Source organism: Ovis canadensis, chromosome 15 (assembly GCF_042477335.2).
Source record: "Ovis canadensis isolate MfBH-ARS-UI-01 breed Bighorn chromosome 15, ARS-UI_OviCan_v2, whole genome shotgun sequence".
Lineage (NCBI taxonomy): Eukaryota > Metazoa > Chordata > Mammalia > Artiodactyla > Bovidae > Ovis > Ovis canadensis.
Window position 1 is genome coordinate 88,330,134 of NC_091259.1, and position 22,430 is coordinate 88,352,563.

General features: G+C 55.7%; 1 protein-coding gene, 1 long non-coding RNA gene and 1 pseudogene across 4 annotated transcripts; 2 read left to right on the forward strand and 1 right to left on the reverse strand.

Annotated features, from left to right (window-relative positions):
- The first annotated feature begins 3,834 nt into the window (after positions 1-3,834).
- Positions 3,835-5,105, forward strand: LOC138420241 (large ribosomal subunit protein uL4 pseudogene; annotated as a pseudogene).
- A 1,036-nt stretch (positions 5,106-6,141) lies between these two features.
- SMTNL1 (smoothelin like 1) lies at positions 6,142-20,655 on the forward strand. Of its 2 annotated transcripts, none has more exons than XM_069553189.1 (8): positions 6,142-6,649; positions 11,968-12,647; positions 12,855-12,987; positions 13,291-13,342; positions 15,002-15,160; positions 15,305-15,419; positions 15,537-15,688; positions 20,419-20,655. In XM_069553189.1, the coding sequence occupies exons 2-8, from the start codon at positions 11,970-11,972 to the stop codon at positions 20,561-20,563; spliced, it is 1,434 nt and encodes a 477-aa protein (XP_069409290.1). In that variant the 5' UTR covers positions 6,142-6,649; positions 11,968-11,969; the 3' UTR covers positions 20,564-20,655. The 2 variants fall into 2 exon arrangements, with proteins under 2 accessions (XP_069409290.1, XP_069409289.1); XM_069553188.1 differs by having other exon boundaries at positions 6,408-6,649; positions 14,999-15,160.
- LOC138420075 (uncharacterized) lies at positions 16,268-21,721 on the reverse strand. 2 transcript variants are annotated; one of them, XR_011249178.1, is made up of 4 exons: positions 20,398-20,539; positions 19,869-20,254; positions 18,731-18,937; positions 16,268-16,548 (listed from the first exon to the last, which is right to left on the reverse strand). It is a non-coding gene; the product is annotated as an uncharacterized lncRNA (long non-coding RNA). The 2 variants fall into 2 exon arrangements; XR_011249177.1 differs by lacking the exons at positions 19,869-20,254; positions 20,398-20,539 and adding an exon at positions 20,743-21,721.
- Between the last annotated feature and the right edge of the window lie 709 nt (positions 21,722-22,430).

Genomic DNA, 22,430 nt, shown 5'->3' on the forward strand with positions numbered 1-22,430 from the left:
ATTTCAAATCCTAAAAGATGATGCTGTGAAAGTGCTGCACCAATATGCCAGCAAATTTGGAAAACTCAGCAGTGGCCACAGGACTGGAAAAGGTCATTTTTCATTCCAATCCCAAAGAAAGGCAATGCCAAAGAATGCTCAAACTATCGCACAATTGCACTCATCTCATACGCTAGTAAAGTAATGCTTAAAATTTTCCAAGCCAGGCTTCAGCAATACGTGAACCGTGAACTTCCAGATGTTTAAGCTGGTTTTCGAAAAGGCAGAGGAACCAGAGATCAAATTGCCAACATCCGCTGGATCATGGAAGAAGAAAGAGAGTTCCAGAAAAACATCTACTTCTGCTTTATTGACTATGCCAAAGCCTTTGACTGTGTGGATCACAATAAACTGTGGGAAATTCTGAAAGAGATGGGAATACCGGAGCACCTGACCTGCCTCTTGAGAAATCTGTATGCAGGTCAGGAAGCAACAGTTAGAACTGGACATGGAAAAACAGACTGGTTCCAAATAGGAAAAGGAGTCCATCAAGGCTGTATATTATCACCCTGCTTATTTAATTTATGTGCAGAGAACATCATGAGAAACGCTGGGCTGGAGGAAGCACAAGCTGGAATCGAGATTGCCGGGGGAAATATCCATGACCTCAGATATGCAGATGACACCGCCCTTATGGCAGAAAGTGAAGAACTAAAAAGCCTCTTTATGAAAGTGAAAGAGGAGAGTGGAAAAGTTGGCTTAAAGCTCAAAATTCAGAAAACTAAGATCATGGCATCCAGTCCCATCACTTCATGGCAAATAGATGGGGAAACAGTGGAAACAGTGTCAGACTTTATTTTTCTGGGCTCCAAAATCACTGCAGATGGTGATTGCAGCCATGGAATTAAAAGACACTTGTTCCTTGGAAGGAAATTTATGACCAACCTAGATAGCATATTCAAAAGCAGAGACATTACTTTGCCAACAAAGGTCTGTCTAGTCAAGGCTATGATTTTTCCAGTGGGTATGTATGGATGTGAGAGTTGGACTATAAAGAAAGCCGAGCGCTAAAGAATTGATGCTTTTGAACTGTGGTATTGGAGAAGACTCTTGAGGGTCCCTTGGACTGCAAGGAGATCCAACCAGTCCATCCTAAAGGAGATCAGTCCTGGGTGTTCATTGGAAGGACTGATGTTGAAGCTGAAACTCCAATACTTTGGCCACCTCTTGGGAAGAGCTGACTCATTGGGAAAGACCCTGATAATGGGCAAGATTGGGGGCAGGAGCAGAAGGGGATGACAGAGGATGAGATGGTTGGATGGCATCACCGGCTCAATGAACATGGGTTTGGGTGAACTCTGGGAGTTGGTGACAGATAGGGAGGCCCGGCATGCTGTGGTTCATGGGGTTGCAAAGAGTCGGACATGACTGAGCGATTGAACTGAACTGAACTAGACGCCCCAGGCCATCTCTTCATAAAGATGATTAGGCAGCCATTGCAGCTGCCAGCAGAGCCATGCCAGCATGTCCGGGTGAAGAAGAAGGGCGTTTGTGAGTGTTAGTGTGAAGGGCGTTTGTGAGTGAGTGTGAGTGTGAAGGGCGTTTGTGAGTGAGTGTGAGTGTGAAGGGCGTTTGTGAGTGTGAGTGTGAAGGGTGTTTGTGAGTGTGAGTGTGAAGGGTGTTTGTGTGAGTGTGAAGGGCGTTTGTGAGTGTGAAGGGCGTTTGTGAGTGTGTGAGAGTGAAGGGCGTTTGTGAGTGTGTGTGAGTGTGAAGGGTATTAGTTGCTCAGTCATGTCCAATTCTTGGCTACCCCATGGACTGTAGCCCATCAGGCTCCTCTGTCCATGGGGATTCTCCAGGCAAGAATACTGGAGTGCATTGTCATGCCCTCCTTTAGGGGATCTTCCCAACCTAGGGTCAAACCCAGGTCTCCCACCCTGCAGGCAGATTCTTTACCATCTGATCCAGCAGGGAAACACAAGAATACTGGAGTGGGGAGTGGGTAGACTATCTGCTCGCCAGGGATCTTCCCAACCCCGGGATTGAATCCGGGTCTCCTGCATTGCAGGCAGACTCGTTATTGTCTGAGCCACCAGGAAACCAGAGAATGTGCTTCTCTGCACGCCTGTCTCCTGCTCCCCACCCTCCTCCCCCCACCCGAAGAAAAAGCCCACTTCAATCCTGGATTTTTCAAGGGACGTCCCAGTAAATGAAATTTAAGGATGCAAGTTAATGATGCAAGGGTACGCTGCCCCCAGGAGAAGGTGGGCCAGACACTTTATACGGTTGGTCACGGTGTACTTCCCTGGGAAAGCCACGATTCTAAACATTGGGTCTCATTACAGCAGTGATGTAAGGACTCAACCCCTGTGCCAAACCCTGTGCCCTGACACTTTAAGATTGAGGTACAGGACTTCCCTGGAGGCACAGTGGATAAGAATCTGCCTGCCACCGCAGATAGCTCGGGTTCAATTCCTGGTCTGGGAAGATTCCACATGCCTTGGAGCAGATAAGCCCTGAGCCAGGACTACAGAGCCTAGACACCTACAGCAGGTGCTCTGCAGCAAGAAAAGCCACGCAATGAAGCCCGCACAGTGCGATGGGCAGGAGCCTCCCCGCTCTGCAGCTGGAGACAGCCGCATGCAGCAGCGAAGAACCAGGCAACCAAACATGAACAGATTCTTTAAACAGAGGTACAAAATTCAGACAGTAAAGTGGTAACATGCAGAATCCTAAGCTTAAGTTTTAAACAGATATTCATTTTTATAACCGTTACCCAGATCAAGATAGAAGATACTTCTGGCACCCTAAAAAGTTATCTCATGTCCCTTCCCAGTCGATATCTCCTCTCCTTCAGTGAACCTCTATTCTGACTCCTATCAGCATCAATTAGTTCTGCCTACTCTTGAACTTCATGTAAGTGAAATTATACATTATTTTCTGTTTGTGCCTCACCTCTTTAGCTCAACGTAGCATCAGTGAGATTTCAGCCATACCATCATGCATATCTCTTATCCACTTTTCTTTATTGTTGTCTGGTGTTTGACTATATAAATCAGCCATAATGCATTTATCTGTGCTCCTGTTGATGAACTTGTGGGTTGTTTCCAGTTTGGGCTATTATGATAATACTGCAATGTACATTACTGTACATATGTTATCCTGGTTTTTGCTTTTGAAAACATTATAAATATATGGAATATTAAGAAATTACATGGAAAAGGAGATGGGTTCTTGCAAGAAGAATCTGCTTCCTAGATGGGATTTTTAAAATTAGATTTTATGAATGATTGTGTAACTGTATGATTCCATTTAAATCACATTCTGAAAATGACAAAACTATAGCGATGAGAGAAAGGATTAATGAGATTGCCTAGGGTTAAAGTTGGTGAGAGAGGGAGGGAAGTGTGCCTAAGGGAATAACACAAGGCAGATCTTTGTGTGGGTGAAATGGTTCCGTGTCCTGATTGTGGGTGGAGGTTTTATACAAATCTAAGCTGTCATAATACCATACAAGCCATCATATCAAGGCCAACTTCCTTGTTTTGATATTGCATATAGTTATGTAAGATTCAGCTTTCAGTGGATAAATCTTAAGCAAAATGTAACCTTCAGTTCCCTTTCTGTACTACTTATATAACTTCCTATAAACCTATAATTATTTCAAAATAAAGTTTTAAAAATCATTACAAAACAAACAGGAAATAACGTATCTAATCCATGACAGTTGCTCAATAATAATAAAGTGTTGGGTTTTTTTTGGAGTTTCATTTATTTGGGCAAAGTTTAAAAGTACGGAAAACGTTTCCTGTGGGAGCTGCCGGGTTGAGAGGAGCATGGCCTTCTCTCCCCACCATGGCGTGTGCTCGTCCACTGACCCCAGTGTGCTCCGAAAAGGGGGGGTCCTCTGGCAAAAATGTCACTTTGCCTGCTGTGTTCAAGGCTCCTACCAGACCAGATAGTGTGAACTTGGTTCACACCAACTTGCGCAAAAGCAACAGACAGCCCTCTGCTGCCAGTGGGTCAGCAGGCCATCGAACCGGTGCCGAGTCTCGGGGTACCGGCAGAGCTGTGGCTCGAATTCCCAGGGTTCCAGGAGGCGGGACTCCCCGTTCTGGCCAGGGTGCTTCTGGAAATATGTGTCGTGGGGGCCGCCTGTTTGCGCCAACCAGGACCTGACAACGCTGGCGCCGCAGAGCGAGTATAGCGCAGCAGTGATGAGCCATCTCCTCTGCGCCAGCAGCCTCAGCCTCGCCACCGCTGGCCATGCCGAGGTCACCGTGCAGAGGAAGCTCCTGAACTTCCTTTGGTGGCTGAAGATAAAGTTGAAAGCTACAAGAAGACCAAGCAGGCTGTTTTGCTTCTGAAGAAACGGAAGGCCTGGAACGATATCAAAAAGGTCTACGCCTCTCAACGAATGAGAGCTGGCAAAGGCAAAACGAGAAACCATCGCCGCATCCAGCGCAGGGGACCCAGCCTCATCTATAACGAAACATCCCTGGAATTACTCCGCTTAATGGAAGCAAGCTGAACATTTTGAAACTTGCTCCTGGCGGTCATGTGGGGCGTTTCTGCATTCGGGCTGAAAGCACTCTCCGAAAGTCAGATGAGCTGTGTGGCACTCAGCATCAAGCAGCCTCCCTGAAGAGTAACTACAACCTCCCCATGCACAAGATGCTCAATGCAGACCTCAGCAGACTCGAAAAGCCCAGAAATCCAAAGAGCACTCTGAGCACCACCCAAGAAGATTCATTGCAAGATCCTGAGAAAGAATGCACTGGAAAACCTGAGGCTCACTTTGAAGCCGAACCCACACGCCAAGACCATGCGCCGGAACGCCATTCTTCGACAGGCCAAGAATCGCAAAGTCCACCTGGATAAGGCGGCGGCAGCGCTAGAAGCCAAATCAGATGAGAAGGGGGCTCGGCGCAAGAAGCCTGCAGTGGGAAGAAAGGCCGCAGGGCACCAAGAAACCAGCAGCTGAGAAGCAGCCCGCGGGAAAGAAGGCCGCCCCAGAGGAAAAGGAGGCTGCTGTGCACACGTACACTGGCTTACTCCGTAAGTGCCAGCTCATTTTGAATAAAGACCTGGACAGAGAGGCAAGGAGAAACATGAAAAATAAGTAAGTAAAAGTCCAGAAGAGTGGCGAGCACGGTGTACTGAATTTTCAGATACTAATCACCCATCACCAGGACTTGACAGTTGTCAGCATTTAGCCGTATTTTCTCCATCGAACTGTATCTCTAACAGATGAAATCTGTTTTCCACAATGCAGTTTTCAGGCCCTTAAAGTTATAGACGTCTTCACGCTAAGCACGGCTGGCAATGAACAACATTGCACCATTCAACCGCTGGTGCCCAAATCGGGCTCTCAGATCATGCCAGGCAGAAGCCCCCGAGTGTTCATTTCATATTTAGGCTAGCTAAAGCATTTCTTATCTAATGCCTATCTGGTGAGCACCCCCTCTGACCCAGGCAATTTGCTGGGCCCCGGGCATATAGCTGTGAGCAGGAAGGTAGAGCCTACCTACCGGCGCTCAGAGTCCAGAGAGAAACTCCAGCGACGCATGAATACAGTGACTTTGGATTTCAAGAAATACACAAGAAGGAAATAAACTATGCGGAGATGATGGAGAGGAACTCAAGGTCACGGGAGGCCTCCAGGAGGAAATGAAATTTGAGAACAGAAGACAGTCTTGCAAAGAGCAGGAGCGGAAAGGTGGTAGTCCTGAGTACAGAAAGCAATCGATTTATTGAAGGAATTACGGAGGCCAGGATGGCTGAAGTGGTGGGGACGGTGTGGGGACGGTGTGGGGGGGGTGGGTGGGGGTGGGGGGGTTGGGGGGGGTGGGTTGGGGGGGGTGGGTGGGTTGGGGGAGTCCCAGCTTTGTAAGTCACAGCCCCCCTCACACATTCTCCAAAAGCAGTTCCCTTCTTAGACCGCAGGACCCCTGGAGAAGGTGAGAAAGATGTTCTGTTTTTCGGAGCAAAAATCTCAATTCAGCACAAAAATTTGCTCCGAGCCTATTGTGTCCCGGTCACTTCGGCTCAAAATAGAGCTCGGTTTGTATCAGCTGGATTCGCAAGCCGTGAGCTTGGACCCTCTCCCTTCTCTCTGCCCCTCCCCCACCCCACCCATCGGGGGCCCCCGAGACAGGTCCCGATGGCAGCTGTCCACTCACCCCCTCCCTCGCCAACCTCCCATAGCTGCTTTAGTCCGAGGACGGGTAAAGGGACTGTTTAACGGAGCGTGGAGGGCAGAGAGGTGCAGGACCTGGGCTCTGGGTGGGCAGGGGAGGCCGGACGGCTGGCGACCATGCTCCACAGGGGCCTTGGGGGCCGCCCAGGCCGGGCGAGGACACGGGGAAGGAATCGGGCCCATGATGGATGTGGGCCCGGGCAGGCGGGAGGGCCCAGCAGTGATTGAAAGGTGCCACCTGTCAGCGCTCCACGGGAAACCCGAGCCTCCCCGTCCAGGGGGAGTGTTGTACCAACAGGGTAGTAAACAATGCTAGTCCGTGGCCCCGGGCCCTTGCAGTGGGGGGGGGTCGGGGGAAAGGTGGGGGGAAGGTGGGGGCTAGAAGCCCAGGGGCTTAAAGACAGCCCGGGAGAGACACCGCTCAGCTCGAGGAAGGAGACGGCTCCAGGACCCCAGACAGAGGCCCCACAGGTAGGCGAAGCCCTGCGCCCCTTTCCAAGCAGCCCCTCCGTCTGCCGACCCCTCTGCCCACCTCCAAGGGCAGGAGCCTCTGAGCAGTGGCCCTGGTTGGAGAAACCCTCTCTGACTCTCTCCATCACTATGCCAACTCTTTTGAGCTCCCGTCTCTTCTGTCCTGATGGGCAGAGAGGGCCTCGGAGACTTCCGAGTCCAGTTGGGGTGGGAGGCGGCATCTCTGAGCAGCTGAGGGGGCATCTACGAGGGATGTGGCTGGCTGGAGGACCACCGGAAGACAGACCAAGCGGCAGAGGTTGTGGAGGTGTCAGCAGAGCCTCCCAGCACCGTCTCCACTACGTGGGGCTTGGAACTCAGGCTCCCGGCTGCTTTGCCTTCCCGTCTGCCAAGGCAAACAGGAAGAGACGGAAGCTGCCCCAGCGGGCACAAAGCCGGGGCAGAATGAAGGCTTCCCGGGCAGGGCAGGCGGACGGAGGCTACCGCGCGCTTGGAAGCGAGAGCCGACCTCCTCAGCCACATCTGACGGCCCTCCTGGGCCCCCTCACCCTGGCTGAGCACCTTCCTCGGGACCCTGGCTGAGGAGCCAATGGGGGCAGCGTCTCCGGCAGAAGCTCTGGGCTGGTCGTCAGGAGACCAGGGTTCTACATACAGTTTGGCCATTTAATTGTCCTGAGCACCACTATAGTCAAGGGATTTCCACTCCTCGATCCTCAAATCCCTCCATCTGTAAAACGGGGCCAATAACGCCTATTCCGAGGGGTTAGAGTGAGGAAGCGGGGAGGTATAGGAGGGCGCCCGCGGTGCAAGCTGTAGAATTGTTAGTGCTGGAGTGTGTGTGTGTGTGAGTCATGCCTGACGCTTTGTGACCCCGTGGACTGTAGCCCACCACGCTCCTCTGCCAATGGGATTTTCCAGGCAAGAATACTGGAGTGGGTTGCTGTTCCCTTCTCCAGGGGATCTTCCTGACCCAGGGATCAAACCCAGGTCTCCTGCCCCGCAGGCAGATTCCTTTCCATCTGAGCCACAGGGAAGCCACTGCTGGGGTGGGTGGTGGTATCCTAGCAGCTCAGTGTTCTGTTTCTGCACTTCTTGGCTATTTCCGACAGGCCTGGAGGGTGGAGAGCTGAGGTGAGAAACACGCAGGATGGCTGAGGGGTGTGTGTGTGTGTGTGTGTGTGTGTGTGTGTGTGTGTACACGCCTGCCCTTCCCCTCCACAGTGCTGTGTGTGCGACATGTGGATGTAGGGTAAGACGGCTGCAGGGCTCAGCTGCGTCTTAGCTTATCACTGCCACACTTTGAGGCATAAAAACGGCTCATCATCTTACCGGTGTTCAGTTCTTTTGCCTTGTCTTACCAACTAAATGCCCTCCTGGCTGAGTCAGGACCTTAATCTAGCCCAGGGCAGGGCAGGAGCCAACCTACGCCACACAAGCTGATGTATGCCGAGTCCTCCTTCCATGCCAGGAGCACCCCCAACTACACTCTATGCATTGGCTTTCTTAACCCTCCACCATCCCTATGAGCTGAGACCTATTTTTATCTCCAGAACTCAAAACCCAGGCAGGGTAAGAAGCTTGCTCAAGGTGGCAGTGGGAGCTGGGAATCCCCTCATAGGAAGCTGAAGCATCAGTGATTTTCACCAGTGCGCCATACCACCTTCCAAACGAGCGCAAGGCAGGGATGGGGCGTGTGGACCATTTAGGCCAGCGTTCACTATAGTTTCTCTGCTAGAGGTGGCATTGCTCAAGAAGGCGGTAGAGGCGCCTCAGCATTGCTATTCAGTCGTTCAGTCGTGTCCATCTCTCTGCGACCCCATGGACTGCAGCACGCCAGGCCTCCCTGTCCTTCACCATCTCCCGGAGTTTACTCAAAATCATGTCCATTGAGTCAGTGATGCCATCCAACCATCTCATCCTCTGTCATCCCCTTCTCCTCCTGCCCCTCAATCTTTCCCAGTATCAGGGTCTTTTCCAATGAGTCAGCTCTTCACATCAGGTGGCCAAAGTATTGGAGCTTCAGCTTGAGCATCAGTCCTTCCAATGAACAGCCAGGACTGATTTCCTTTAGGATGGACTGGTTGGATCTCCTTGCAGTCCAAGGGACTCTCAAGCGTCTTCTCCAACCCCACAGTTCAAAAGCATCAGTTCTTCAGTACTCAGCCTTCTTTGTGGTTCAACTCTCACATCTGTACCAGGGAAGCCTATGGAAATTAGGGCCTCCTAAGACATTAATAGGGCTTCCCAGGTGGTGCCAGTGGTAAAGAACCCGCCTGCCCATGCAGGAGGAGAAAGAGACTCGGGGCAGAGATTATCTCAGGGTAGATAAAGCAAAATGGAAAGAAAACTCAAAAAAGAAAACCCAAGGCCAAATATGTTTGGAGAAAAATGAATTAAAGGAAGCTAAACAAAGTTAAGATTTCTTCACCATGGGGTATCTGGACTCTAAGGGCTAACGAAGCTGTAAGACTCTAAAACGGTTAAGCGTAGGCTGTTTCTGGAACAATCTTAGCCAGTGAACACCCTCCTGTACCCGACGCATCCTTCATTAATGTCTTGTTCGCTCACTAGGTCGTGTCCGACTCTGTGACCCCATGGACTGCAGCCCACCAGGCTCCTCTGCCTGTGGAATTTTCCAGGCAAGAATACTGCAGTGGGGTGCCAGTTCCTTCTCCAGGGGATCTTCCAGACCCAGGGATCGAACCTGAGTCTCTTTCGCCTCCTGCCTGGGCAGGCGGGTTCTTTACCACTGGCACCACCTGGAAAGCCCTATTAATGTCTTAGGAGGCCCTAGTTTTCCACAGGCTTCCCTGGTAGCTCAGGGGGTAAAGAATCCACCCATAATGCAGTAGACCCCAGTTCAATTTCCTGCATCAGGAAGATCCCCTGGAGGAGAGAATGGCTGCCCACTCCAGTATTCTTGGGCTTCCCTGGTGGCTCAGCTGGTGAAGAATCCTCCTGTAAGGTGGGAGACCTGGGTTTGACCCCTGGGTTGGGAGGATTCCCTGGAGAAGGGTTAGGCCACCCACTCCAGTATTCTTGAGCTTCCCTGGTGGCTCAGCTGGTAAAGAGTCCGCCTGCAATGTGGGAGACCTGGGTTGGGAAGATCCCCTGGAGGAGGGCGTGGCAACCCACTCCAGTATTTTTGCCTGGAGAATCCCCACGGACAGGAGCCTGGTGGGTTACAGTCCATGGGGTTGCAAAGAGTCAGACACGACTGAGCAGAGCACGGTTTTCCACAGAACACAGTTTGCCAACTTGATCCAGACCAGCCCCGTCTGTGTTGGAAGTGAAGACTCTCCAGAGAGGCAAGGAGCCTCGCTCCGGTCCCAAGCTCGGGGCTGAGGTCAGGGCAAGCGCCTAGCTCCCTGCCGATGGGCGTTCCATCTCCCGGCTTCACTGACTTCCCTCCAGCTTTAACTCATGGCCAGGGCTGTGAACCATGGGCTGTAACGGGAGTGATGGAATTGAAGGGCAGCGGGAGCATCTTTGAAAGTCCCAGCCCGCTTCCTGGGGAAACTGTGGGCGACTGAACCAGGGACCCCCAGAGCCCGAATGGCTAGCAGGAACAGGGCCCCGGCCCTCGTATGCCCGTCTTCCCGCCTCTGTCCCAACTGCCCAGGTGACAGGGTACTGTACCCAGAGTGACGGCCCTGCAGGGCGCAGGAGGTATTTTTAGCCAGTGACAGCAACGTCTGCTTCTTTTACTGCCTGAGTCATGCCCTGAACATTATTCGGGGATTATTTTCTCGTAAACAGACCCCCCAAGAAGGGCAGAAGGAGCTGGCTCTATCCCCCCACCCAGCTATTTTCGTAGCTGGGACAGCACAGCCATCCCTCAGTGTCAGTGGGGAAGCAGTCCCAGCCTCTCTGGTGGACACTAAGATCTGCGGATGCTCTCGTCTCTCACATGAAATGGGGCAGCGTCTGCTTATAACCTACACGGTCCTTCCTGATACTGTAAGTCAGCTCGAGATCGCTTGCAATACCCAGTACAATGAAAATGTTATGTAAACAATTGTTAATGACAGTGTAAATGCTACGTAAATAGTTGGAGCGCCTGCAATTCAAGTTTTGCCTTTTGGAATTTTCTGGACTTTTTTTTTTTCCCAAATATTTTCCATCTGAGGTTGGTTCAGTCCACTGAGCCCGAGGACACGAAGGCTGACTGTACATACAGTGCTTGAGGAGGAAGCCTCACGCTGAAGCAGCACGCGCTCCATTTCCTCCCACCCCCGGCAGCTGGAGGATCAGACTTCCCTGCGGAGGTTCATCAGGGAGGGCACATATCTGTTCTTCACCAAAGGGAGCTCTGCCAGGCCCAGGGCCAGCTCTTCAGAGACTCACACACAGCCTGGCAGAGACCCAGACCCCATGCAGGCCCAGGGCTCCCCAAATCTCAGGCATCCTTACGCCAACTCTGCGGCTTAGGTATCTTATATCCTGCTTTCCTGAACGTCTTCCTTCGAATTAGCTGATTTTAACTTCAATAAATGCATTTATAAAAGAAACTTTATATCACTATTGGAAATGGAAACTCCACGTCACTGGCCAGAAATAGATTGTAACTAAAAATAAATCCAGCTGGAATCAAAGCAGTCTTCTTTGATTCTATCTAGAGACTCCTGTCTGCTTTGGGCTCTGAGCCTGCGGGCCCTACGGACAGCTCCCTCCATCAACAGGGAGGAGGGACAACCGTGCAGGGATGCGAGTGTCAAACTGTAACCACCTCACTGACTTATTCCAAAAGGGGCCAAATCTTTGCAAAGGCATTATGTGACTCTGTTTTTTTTAAGTGTTTTTGTTTATTTATTTGCCTTTAGCTGTGCCCGGTCTCTGCTGCTGTGCCCAGGCTTTCTCTAGTGGCAAGGAGTGGGGGTACCCTTCCCTGCGGTGCCCACGGCTTCTCTTGTGATGGCTCTGGGGCCCCAGAGTGTGGGCTCAGTAGTCGTGGTCCAACGGCTTAACTGCCCCTCCGCATGTGGAATCTTCTCCTATCAGGCATCAACCCGTGTCCCCTGCATTGGCAGGAGGATTCTTAACCACTGGACCACCAAGTCCTGACCCAGTGTTCTTTAAAGCCCAAGTCACAACCTGCAGAGGACCCTTCCGTGGACATCAAGTAAACAGAGCTGGCCCAACACCCCATTTCGGGGGAAGTGGTGCCCTCCCCCTTCAATTAACCAGGCGGAAAGTGGGTGCTGGTGTCTCATGTCCAAGCAATGGGGGCCCCGGGACTGAAGTGCAGGCGTCTGGACTCCAGGGCCTTCACCTGGAGAGAGGGGGCATGACCGGGTGTGTCTGTCTTCTCTTTCCAGAGATGGAGCAGAAGGCGGGGAAGGCCTCTGAGGACGGGGCCACTGTCCCCCCAGCCGCGGACGCCCCGGAGACCGCGGGAGGTGGCGGCTCTGCGGAGGAGGAGGCCGCAGGCCCCGCTGAGAGCGCCGCCAGAGCAGGGCCGGCCGCGGCGGGGCAGCAGGAGCGGGCCCCGGCCGAGGACGGCGTCTCCGCTGAATGCCCGGCAGACGGGCTGGGTGAGGCCGAGGCGGAATCCCAAGGCGAGGCTGAGCTTCAGCAGGAAGACCGGGGGCAGGGAGCAGCCACCGCGGCCCCTCGGAAGACCGCCAGGAAAGAGCAGGCCGACTCTGCGCCCGCGGGGGCTGCAGCGGACGGGGAGGGCGCGGCGGCCGCTGGGCAGCGGAGCGCCGATGAGAGAGCGGCCAGGCCCGGGTCTAGGGAGACAGTCGACGCGAGCGGAGAGGCCCGGGCTGAGCTGAAGCAGCCTTCCGGGGCGCAGGAGGCCGAGGCTGGAGGCGGGGAGGCCGAAGGGCCGGGCGAGGCCGCCGCGGCCCCTCAGGAGGAGGGCGGCCAGACGGAGGAGCCCCAGGCTGAAGCCCAGGAGGAGGCCGGCGCGCCAGCGGCCCAGCTGGACTCTCCGAAGGCCGCCGAGGCGGACGCGGCCAAGCCCGAGCCACAGGAGGAGGCGACGGAGAGGGTGGTGAGTGAGGGAGCGGAGAGGAGGGAGGGGGCCCCACGGCGGTCCAGAGCCCCCCCAAGCAAGCCCCTGTCCCGCTTTACTCCTCGGGGAAAGTCCGAGGGCCTGGGTGGGGGCAGGTGGGGGAAGCCGTGCTGGGCCCCGGCTGCCTTCTAGATCTTTCTGAAGCCTCGGGCAGGCACGAGCCCACCCAGTGCTCGTTCGTTCCAGGAGCCAGGCGGTCCTGATGACGAGCAGGACCAGGGTGCGGGGGCAGAGGCTGAGGACGGGGCAGGGGGGCCTCCCAGCTCCCCGGAGGGATGGCCCGAGAGCCCCACGGAGGAGGGCGGCAGCGCCAGCCCAGGTGAGGGGGCGCCTGGAACCCACCTGCTGCAGGGCTGGCCCGGGGGGTGTGGAGGGGGCGTGGCCAGGAGCCCACCTGCTGCAGGGCTGGCGGGGGGGCGGGGCGGGGCGTGGCCAGGAGCCCACCCGCTGCAGGGCTGGCCCGGGGGGTGTGGAGGGGGCGTGGCCAGGAGCCCGCCTGCTGCAGGGGCCACCCTGGGGGGCATGGGGGGGAGGGGCCAGGAGCCCATCTTGCTGTAGGGCCTGCCTGGGGGGGGCAGGCCGCAGTCACCCCGCTTCCCTCCTTCCTGTTCCTCTCCCTCAGAGGGGCTGAGCCCAGACACTGCTGCTTCTGAAGAACCCGGTCCTTCAGCCAGGTAATGTCAAACGCTGGAGCCCCAGCTCCCCTCTGCACCACAACCTGATCCCTTCAAAGCCTGGTGTCCCCTGAGACTGGGCCTCCAGCATCTAGTCTCGAGATATGCCAGGAATATTGCTGCCCCCTAGCTCAGGGCAACCCACTCCAGTGTTCTTGCCTGGAGAATCCCGGGGACAGGGGAGCCTGGTGGACTGCCATCTATGGGGTCGCACAGAGTCAGACACGACTGAAGCGACTTAGCAGCAGTAGCAGCAGCTCAGGGCAGAGCCTGGGAAGTGAGAAGAGCTGGAGCCGGGAGCAAAGGGCAGTGGAGCATCCCTGGTTGGCCTCCCACCCAGTGCTGAAGAAGCCTCCTCTCCAGCACCCCTAGGACTCTTCATGGGAGCCCCCAGTCTTGTCTGTCTCCGCAGTCTCAGCATCACCAGTCGTGTGTGAGCAGAAAGCCTGAGTCTGGACAGCGACGCTGCCACTTGCTGTCTTAGTTGTTAGGTTGGTCCTGTCTGACTCTTTGGGACTCCATGGACTGTAGTCCACCAGGCGCCTTTGTCCATGGGATTTCCCAGGAAAGAGTACTGGAGTGGGTTTGCCATCTCCTCTTCCAGGGGATCTTCCCGACCCAGGGATGGCACTCGAGTCTCCTGCCCCAGCAGCCGGTTTTTTTTTTTTAACCGCTGAGCCCCCGGGGAGGCCCCACTGTCTGACCGTGGCTGTATCGCTCCCCCCTTCTCCCCTGGGAAGTGGGCACAGTCAGGGCACCTGCCTCAAAGGCTTCTCGTGAGGCTCAGATGACGTCTGTGTATAAAACACTCAGCCTGACGCCTGGGGCCTGAAAGGTGCTGGGTAACACGAGAGCCTTCCTCTTGCCAGGACACAAATTTTGTCGTTAAAAAAGCCTGCCTTTATTTTGAGCTGAAAGTCACCTCCATGTGACCGTCTTAGGGAAAGGTGCCTGGTGAGTGCTCACATTCCCCTTCTTACAGAGGCCTTAGACCCACCTTGTCAGGTACCTGTGCCCACTATACAGATGAGGAAGCTGAGGCTCAGAGAAGTGACGTGACAGTCCCAAGTTGTTGTTCAGTCACCAAGTCGCACCTGACTCTTTGTGACCCCATGGAAATCAGCACGCCAGGCCTCCCTGTCCATCACCAACTCGTGGAGTTTTCTCAAACTCATGTCCATTGAGTCGGTGATGCCATCCAGCCATCTCATCGTCTGCCGTCCCCTTCCCCTCCTGCCCTCAATCTTTCCCAGCAGCAGGGTCTTTTCCAATGAGCCAGTTCTTCGCATCAGGTGGCCAAAGTATTGGAGTTTCAGCTTCAGCATCAGTCCTCCCAGTGAATATCTAGGGTTGATTTCCTTTAGGATGGACTGGTTTGACAGTCCCAATGGCAAGTAAGTCACATGGCAAATAAGAGGCCTAGGCAGGATTGGAACTCAGGTCGGACTTCAGATGTGCGCTAGTTCTAACCTACGCAGTCAGACTGAACTTCACTCTTCCTTCCCAGCGCCTCCCAGTGCTGGGTCTGGAGGCACGTGTGTGAGGCGGGATAGTAGCTCTGTAGCCTCTTGGGCCGGCAGGGACCACTGCCCAGCCAACCTCCTCCCTGCAGAGGCGCGTCCCAGCCCCCCTCACGCTCCTCTGAACGTTTCCAAGCAGTGACTCTTCGCCCAGCGATGTGCCCCAGAGCCCCACGGAGCCCCCTCCATCAGAGGAGAAGAAGAAAGAGAAGGCTCCAGAGCGCAGAGTGTCGGCTCCTACCCGGCCCCGGGGACCCCGAGCTCAGAACCGCAAGGCCATCGTGGACAAGTTCGGGGGGTAGGATTTGGGCAAGGGGCTGGCGGGGCTGAACTGGTGGAAGGGTGGGGCGGGGAGCAGCCCCAGAGGGACATCTGATGGGTCCCCCCCGCCCCCGGGAGGACTGCCGTCTGATGGGACCCCCCTTCCCGCCCCGGCGCACAGGGCGGCCGCGGGCCCCACGGCCCTGTTCCGGAACACCAAGGCGGCGGGCGCGGCGGTGGGCGGCGTTCGGAACATGCTGCTGGAGTGGTGCCGCGCCATGACCAGGAACTATGAGGTGCGCGGGCGGCGGCCGTGCGGGGGCTCCGGCGGGGCTGGGCGACAGTGCCTGGGGGTCCGGGGGTCCGGGGGTGCCGGGCGCAGGCCCCTGACGCGGCTCCGGGCCGCCCCGCAGCACGTGGACATCCAGAACTTCTCCTCGAGCTGGGGCAGCGGCATGGCCTTCTGCGCGCTCATCCACAAGTTCTTCCCCGACGCCTTTGACTATGCGGCGCTGGACCCCGCGCAGCGCCGCCACAACTTCACGCTCGCCTTCTCCACCGCAGAGTAAGCCGGGCTGGGGGCGCCGAGCGGCGGGGACCCGGGCCGGGGCCCGAGAGGGACGGTCAGGCCGAGCCAGTGGCCGCAGCTCCTTGAATCCGACAGATTTCCTATTCTATTTTATACTATTTTATTTTTTGGCCCTTCCGCGTTTCATGTGGAATCTTAGTTCCTCAACCAGGGATCAAACCTTCACTCTTGGCGTTGGAAGCACAGAGTCTGAATCACTGGCCCACCAGGAAAGTCCCGTGACTCACACTCTAAAGAGAGAGACAGCAAATACACATACATGCGGAATAAAATGTGAGGGGACGGGTGGACAAAATGCAGGCCGGTGAGAGATAAAGGAGGGGAAGACTGGGAGTTTGCAGAGATCTGGGGCCAGATTCTGACCCTGACTTTTGTTAGCTGTGTCATCCGAGCCGCTATATTCTGACCTTTAAAATGGGCATGACATTCGGCAGGGCTGTGATGAGAATTAATAATTAAAGTCCCTATCACAGTGCCTAACCCATGGCAAACATTTCAAAAACAAAAATCCTAGCTGCTGTTCCTGTACTAAAATGAATGATATCACAATTGATACACATTTTTTAAATTAATTTATTTTTGGCTGCACGGACTTTCTCCAGTTGCGATGAGCAGCGGCGACTCTTCTTCGTGTGGCGCTCAAGCTTCTCTTGTCCAGGCTCTAGGCTCTTGGGCTTCAGCAGTTGTGGCTGGCCCACAGACTTAGTTGCCCGGAGGCATGTGGAGTCACCCCAGACCAGGGACTGACCCCATGGTCCCTGCCCTGGAGGGCGGATTCCCAACCACAGGACTGCCAGGGAAGCCCCTGTGATGATACTCGTTATCCGCTGTGGGACCTGAAGGGAGATTTATTGCTGAGGTTCACACAGCTGGGTGCTGGGGCTGCAGAGGGATGGGAAAGGGGTGGACTAGACAGACAGGAGGGGTGTGAGAAGCAGCGGGGCCCAGGGAAGACCCTGAGAGGCGAACACAAGGCTGCCAGGCGGTGGGGAGCGGAGGCATTCTCCCCACCCAAAGCCTCAAAGCCGGACTGGGCCAGAGGCTTCCACCTCTACCCCAGAGGTCCCACGATGGCCTTGAGGCTCTCCAGGGGCTCATGCCTGGCTCACGCATCCTTTCCTGCCTGGGGGAGGCTTCTGAGCCACCCGGTCTGGGCAGAGGGTGTCGTCCACAAGGACAGCTCTGAGGCCTGGGAAGGGACGGCTGAGGGCACTTCTGCAGGCCCAGAGAAGGGAGCAAGTCACTGGGGATGTTGGCAGCATCTTGGTCCGGGAGGCCAAGCCCTCTGGCGAGTTCAGGCCTGGCCACCAACCCTTGGGGAAGCCTGGGGCAGCCACCCTCCCCTCTCTGGGTCTCCGTGTTCCCATCGGCAAAACCAGTTGGCTGACACTGACTGGCGCTTCTCAGATGGGTCCCTCACCCCACCGGCAGCTTCTTCAAACAAAACAGTAAGTGGATGCCCAACCCAGTAAACAGATGTAAGGGTGGCTTTTGTAGGCTGGGAGGGCCTCCTGGGGCACCCCAGATCAGTGTCCAACCCCCCTCCTAGGATGGTCCTGAAGCATGTCTCCTGGGCCCTTGGGCACTAGATGCCTTTGTAGGCTGGGAGGGCCTCCCGGAGCACCCCAGATCAGCGTCCAACCCCCCTCCTAAGATGGTCCTGAAGCATGTCTCCTGGGCCCTCGGGCACCAAGGATGCCATCTGAAAACTCCCAGACTTGGTGCTCCAGAAGTGCTTCCCAAGTGGCTCAGTGATTTTTTTTAAAAACCTGCCTGCCAATGCAGGAGACACCAAGAGACCCGGGTTCAGTCCCTGGGTCGGGAAGATCTCCGGGAGGTGGTGGTTTAGTCTCTAAGTCGTGTCAGACTCTTGAGACCCATGGACTATAGCCCGCCAAGCTCCTCTGTCCACGGGATTTTCCAGGCAAGAATACTGGAGTGGATTGTGGTTTCCTTCTCCAGGGGATCTTCTCGACCCAGGGACTGAATCCGGGCCTCCTGCGCTGCAGGCAGATTCTTTACTGAAATGGCATCCAGCTCCAGTGTTCTTGCCTGGAGAATCCCATGGACAGAGGAGCCTGGCGGGCTGCAGTCCGTGGGGTCACAAAGAGCCAGACTCGACGGAGTAGACCTGCACACATGCGGAGCTGGTGCTCCGGAAAGCCCCTTCCGGTTTCACATTATCCTGCCCTGGGGTGGGGGCAGTGCCCTGGGGTGGGGGTGAAGGGGTTGGGAGCCCCATGTCCTGCTCTGAGCTCGGAAGCACCTTTAAGGGCCATGACAAGCCACGTGAACCAAGTGTGATCAGATGCCAGGCGTCCTGCTAAGCGCTTTCCTTGGATTGTCTGATTTGACCACCATAACGATGCTTGTGTGGCTCCCAGCAGGGAGTTATGGGAGGTTGGAGCAGGAGGGCAGTGGCCAACCCGGCCCTGGAAAGGGAAACTCCTGGCTGGGGGTGTGAGCTCTTGGTCACCATCAGAAGGGTGTGTGGCTTGGCCCTGACCAGGCATCCCTGGCCTGTGGCCACAGGTCATTGTCCTGCAGCTGCCAGGCTGTGCGTGTGTGGCTGTGCCATCAGGCATGCAGGATCTTAGTTCTCTGCCCACGGGAGACCGGGAATCACACGCGCACCCCTGCCAGTGGGGGCTCCAAGCCCTGACCACTGGACCATGTGGGAAGTCCCCCTCCCTCGCTCTCTGACCCTCGGCAGCTGACGGAACATCTCCTAGGGCTGGGTATGAAGATGAAGAGTGCAAAGTAAGGGGCCCGGCCACAGCTGGCTCCCTTCTAGAAGGCTCCTCTGGTTCCCCAGGAGCCCAGCGCTGGGCCCCTGGGGAGCTTGATTAGTGAGCTGCTGGAGGAGCCCGCCCCGGCTCCCCAGGCCCGGTGGGAATGAAGCGTCCGCCTCTCTTGGGTGGAAACCGCACCTCAACCCATACCCAGGAGCTGACAGCACGGCGTCGGTTGCGGGGAGCTTGTCCCGGGCCTCAAAGCCCTTCAGTCCGTGCTCCTCACCTGCCCCCAGGCCCGTCTGGCTCGGCTCTTGGTCCAGCTGACTCAGCTCTGAGAGGATGTCCTCCGGGACCCTGGTGGCCCCGCTCGCTGGCACCCTGTGCAGTTGGGCGTACAGCCAGGTGTGTCCGGCAGGCCCGCGGTGGAGTCCCAGCTGAACTGCTCACTTTGGGCAAACCACCAAGATGCTGTGAGTCTCCGGCTCCCCTTCTGCCGGTTGAACACAGAGGAGTGGAGTGAATGAGAGCATTCAGGAGAAGGCATTCAGAAGCTCCCTGCTGGCCTAGTGGTTCGGATCCCAGGCTTTGACTGCCCTGGGCTGGGCCGGGTCAGTCCCTGTCAGGGAGCTGAGATCCTGTAAGCTGTGCAGCGTGGCCAAAAAAAAAAAAAGAGGGGAGAGGGAAACACTTGATAAGGCTCCCAGCACGTGGTGGCAAGGCCCCAACAGTGCTTAGATCAGATGGTTGGCCTCAGCGAGGCCAGGAGTAGCTCGTGCTCCCAAAGAGCAGCTGGGAAGTTAGGGAAACAGGACTTGCTGCTAAGTTCCATGCAGTCGCTCAAGCACTCCTGCCTCAGGACGTTTGCACCTGCTGTTTTCTGGAACCCCCTTCTTGCAAACATGTACCCGATTTACTTTCCTGAGCTTAAAAGTACTATTTAAGTGAACTTCTCCTATTAAAAACCCCTTAGGGGAACTCTGGGCTTCCCTGGTGGCTCAGATGGTAAAGAGTCTGCCTGCAGTGTGGGAGACCCAGGTTCGATCCCTGGATCGGGAAGATCCCCTGGAGAAGGAAATGGCAACCCACTCCAGTATTCTTGTCTGGAAAATCCCGTGGATGGAGGAGCCTGGTCAGCTACAGCCCATGGGGTTGCAAAGATTTGGACACGACTGAGTGACTTGTTTCTCTCTCTCTTTTCGGGGAACTCCCTGGCGGTCCAGTGGTTAGGAATCTGTGCGCTCACTGGGCACAGGTTCAGTTCTCGGTGAGGGAACTAAAATCCCAGAAGCTGTGAGGCACTGACAATGAGTAAATAAACGCCACCACCAACATATTACAAAAGCAAATCCCCCTGAACACAAACATGTCCTGTCCTTCCCTGCCTTATTTTTCTCTGTAGCATCTCTCATCCTCTGACATACCGTCAATTTGTTTGACGACTGCCTGTGTTCTGCCACGAGAACGTTGATGAGAATGGGGGGTTCTTATTCTGTTCAGTGTTGAACTCCCTGGAAGAACGCCTAGCACGTGGTGCCCCTCAGTGCATGCACAGAGCCTGGCTGAGGTGGAGAGTTGAGGCTGCAAGCCCACACTGTAGCCAGGATTAGCGTTCTGTGCTGTTCACTCCTCCTGCGGGGCCTGTCCTTCCAGAGGACGGACACAGGTGCACACAGACGGGTGGGTTACCGCGGAACCCCAGACCGGAGGGCCCCGCTCCCACGTGATGACACGTGGGGCATAAACACACAGGTTTTGGAATCAAAACCTGAGTCTGAGTCTTGACTCCGCTGGGCCTCAGCTGTCTCATCTGTACAATGGGATAGTTGCACCAGACGAAGTCCCAGCGCTGCCGCACACAGTCCTGCGGGCTTCATCCTTGGGGGGCTGCCCCACCCCGTCCCTTAGACCCCCACCTCTTTCCCTGTCGGCTCTCTGAACCCCACCTCTCACCCCTCCCTGTCTGCCCCTCAGGAAACTGGCCGACTGCGCCCAGCTGCTGGAGGTGGACGACATGGTGCGGCTGGCGGTGCCCGACTCCAAGTGCGTCTATACCTACATCCAGGAGCTGTACCGCAGCCTCGTGCAGAAGGGGCTGGTGAAGACCAAGAAGAAATGAGGGGCTGGCCGGTGCTGGCCCGGAGCCCCCTTCAGCTCCACGGAGGTGGCGGCCCCAGTCTTAACTGCATTAAAGGCTCTTTTGTAAAATCCCGTCTGGCTCCCCGGGGCTCCCTCCCTACCCCGCTGGGGACCTCTCTCACTCTGGGATAAGCAGCCCCGGCTGCCCGCTTTCCTCACCTGAGGTGATTTTCTCAACAACCGTGACAGGCATCTGTGCCAAGAAGCTGTGTGTCCCTGGGCAGTGAGCAAAGCTCTCTGAGCTTCAGCTCGCCATCTGAACGGGGATAATAGCAGCTCAAAATCCCGCAGGTGCTGTGAAGGTTAAATGGGATTACGTAGACAGTATCACTGGCCCAGTGGTCATGATTTTGAGCAAACTCTGGGAGACAGTGGGGGACGGAGGAGCCTGGCGCGCTGCAGTCCATGGGGTCAAAGAGAGTCAGACGTGACTTAGCAATCTGGCGACTAACAATGACAACAAAGGACCAAAGGTCTGGCTTGGGGCCTGCCACATACACGTTCTCGGACAGGGAGGCCTGGCGTGCTGCGACTCACGGGGTCGCAGAGAGTCGGACACGACTGAGCGACTGAACTGAGGCAGTGGCCCAAAGGAGCGACATCCTCACGCTTCCAGCCACGGGTGGCACCTTCCCACGTTCTTCCCTCTTTCCACACTTCTCCTACATTAGGGAATTCCAGGACAGGGACTGGAGGAGAAGATTCTCTAGAACCCTCACTCAGACTCAGCTCGTGGGGCCTGGAGGTGATTCCTTTGACCCTAAGATACTCCATGTTCTGTCTCTGAAGGGCCAGTGGTTGGGGATTTCCCTGGCAGTCCAGTAGTTAAGAGCCCACACTTCTACTGCAGGGGGCATGCATTCAATCCCAAGTCAGGGGACTAATATCCTGCATGCTGTGTGGTGCGGCCAAAAATATGGGAAAAAAAAAAAATGCCAGTGGCTTTAGAAGCTCCTCCAGAAGCTCCTCCTTTGTGCCAAGATAATCCCTGAACTCTGGCTGAGGTTTTGTTTCTGTTTTCCACTGCTCACTAGAGACGAGCCCTAGAGCTGAGTACGCTGCTGCAGCTGCTTGCTTAGTTATTTCTGTCGCGCCCGACTCAGTGCGACCCCGTGGGCTGCAGCCCGCCAGGCTCCTCTGTCCATGGGATTCTCCAGGCAAGGATACTGGAGTGGGTTGCCATGCCCTCCTCCAGCGAGACCTCCTGCCTTGCAGGCAGATTCTTTACCGCTGAGCCACCAGGGAAGCCCAGAGCTGACCCTAATTTCCTAACAATCCTGTCTGGCTTTATCAGCCGTTGGGAGCATGTGCGCTGATAAGAGCGGCTCAGGAGAAACACAGAAATGAAAGCCGCCAGCTCGGCACTGTGGCAGAGGTGCAGACTCCGCCCAGGTCAGCAGAGGGGATGTGGCAACCCACTGGAGGGCTCGGTTAGCCTTGGTTGCCTGCTGTATAAAACAGGGGGCGTTACCACTGTGGGTGGGTCGACGACCCCTCTGGCTGAGGATGGCCGGGTCCCTCACAGCCAGCTTTTCCCACAGCGCTTGGGGTCACACAAGGATCCGTGCCCCGCGAGCCCTCCGTTGATCCGGAAGCAAGCATCTTTCATTCGACTGCAGCTAAACAAGCCTCCTCCTGATGAACCACTTGCCCCCTCAGTGAACGCTCAGGGGTGGACCCTTGTGTTTAACAGCTGAGCAAACTCACGGTCTCCATGGCTCCCCTTGGACTCAAGCTGGAAGGGAAACCCCTCCTGGCGTAAAGCCTGACGCTAGGAACCGGCCACCAAACCGGACAGCAGTGGTTTAAAAACCATGGAGTCGGGGCTCCCCTGGTGGCCCAGGGTT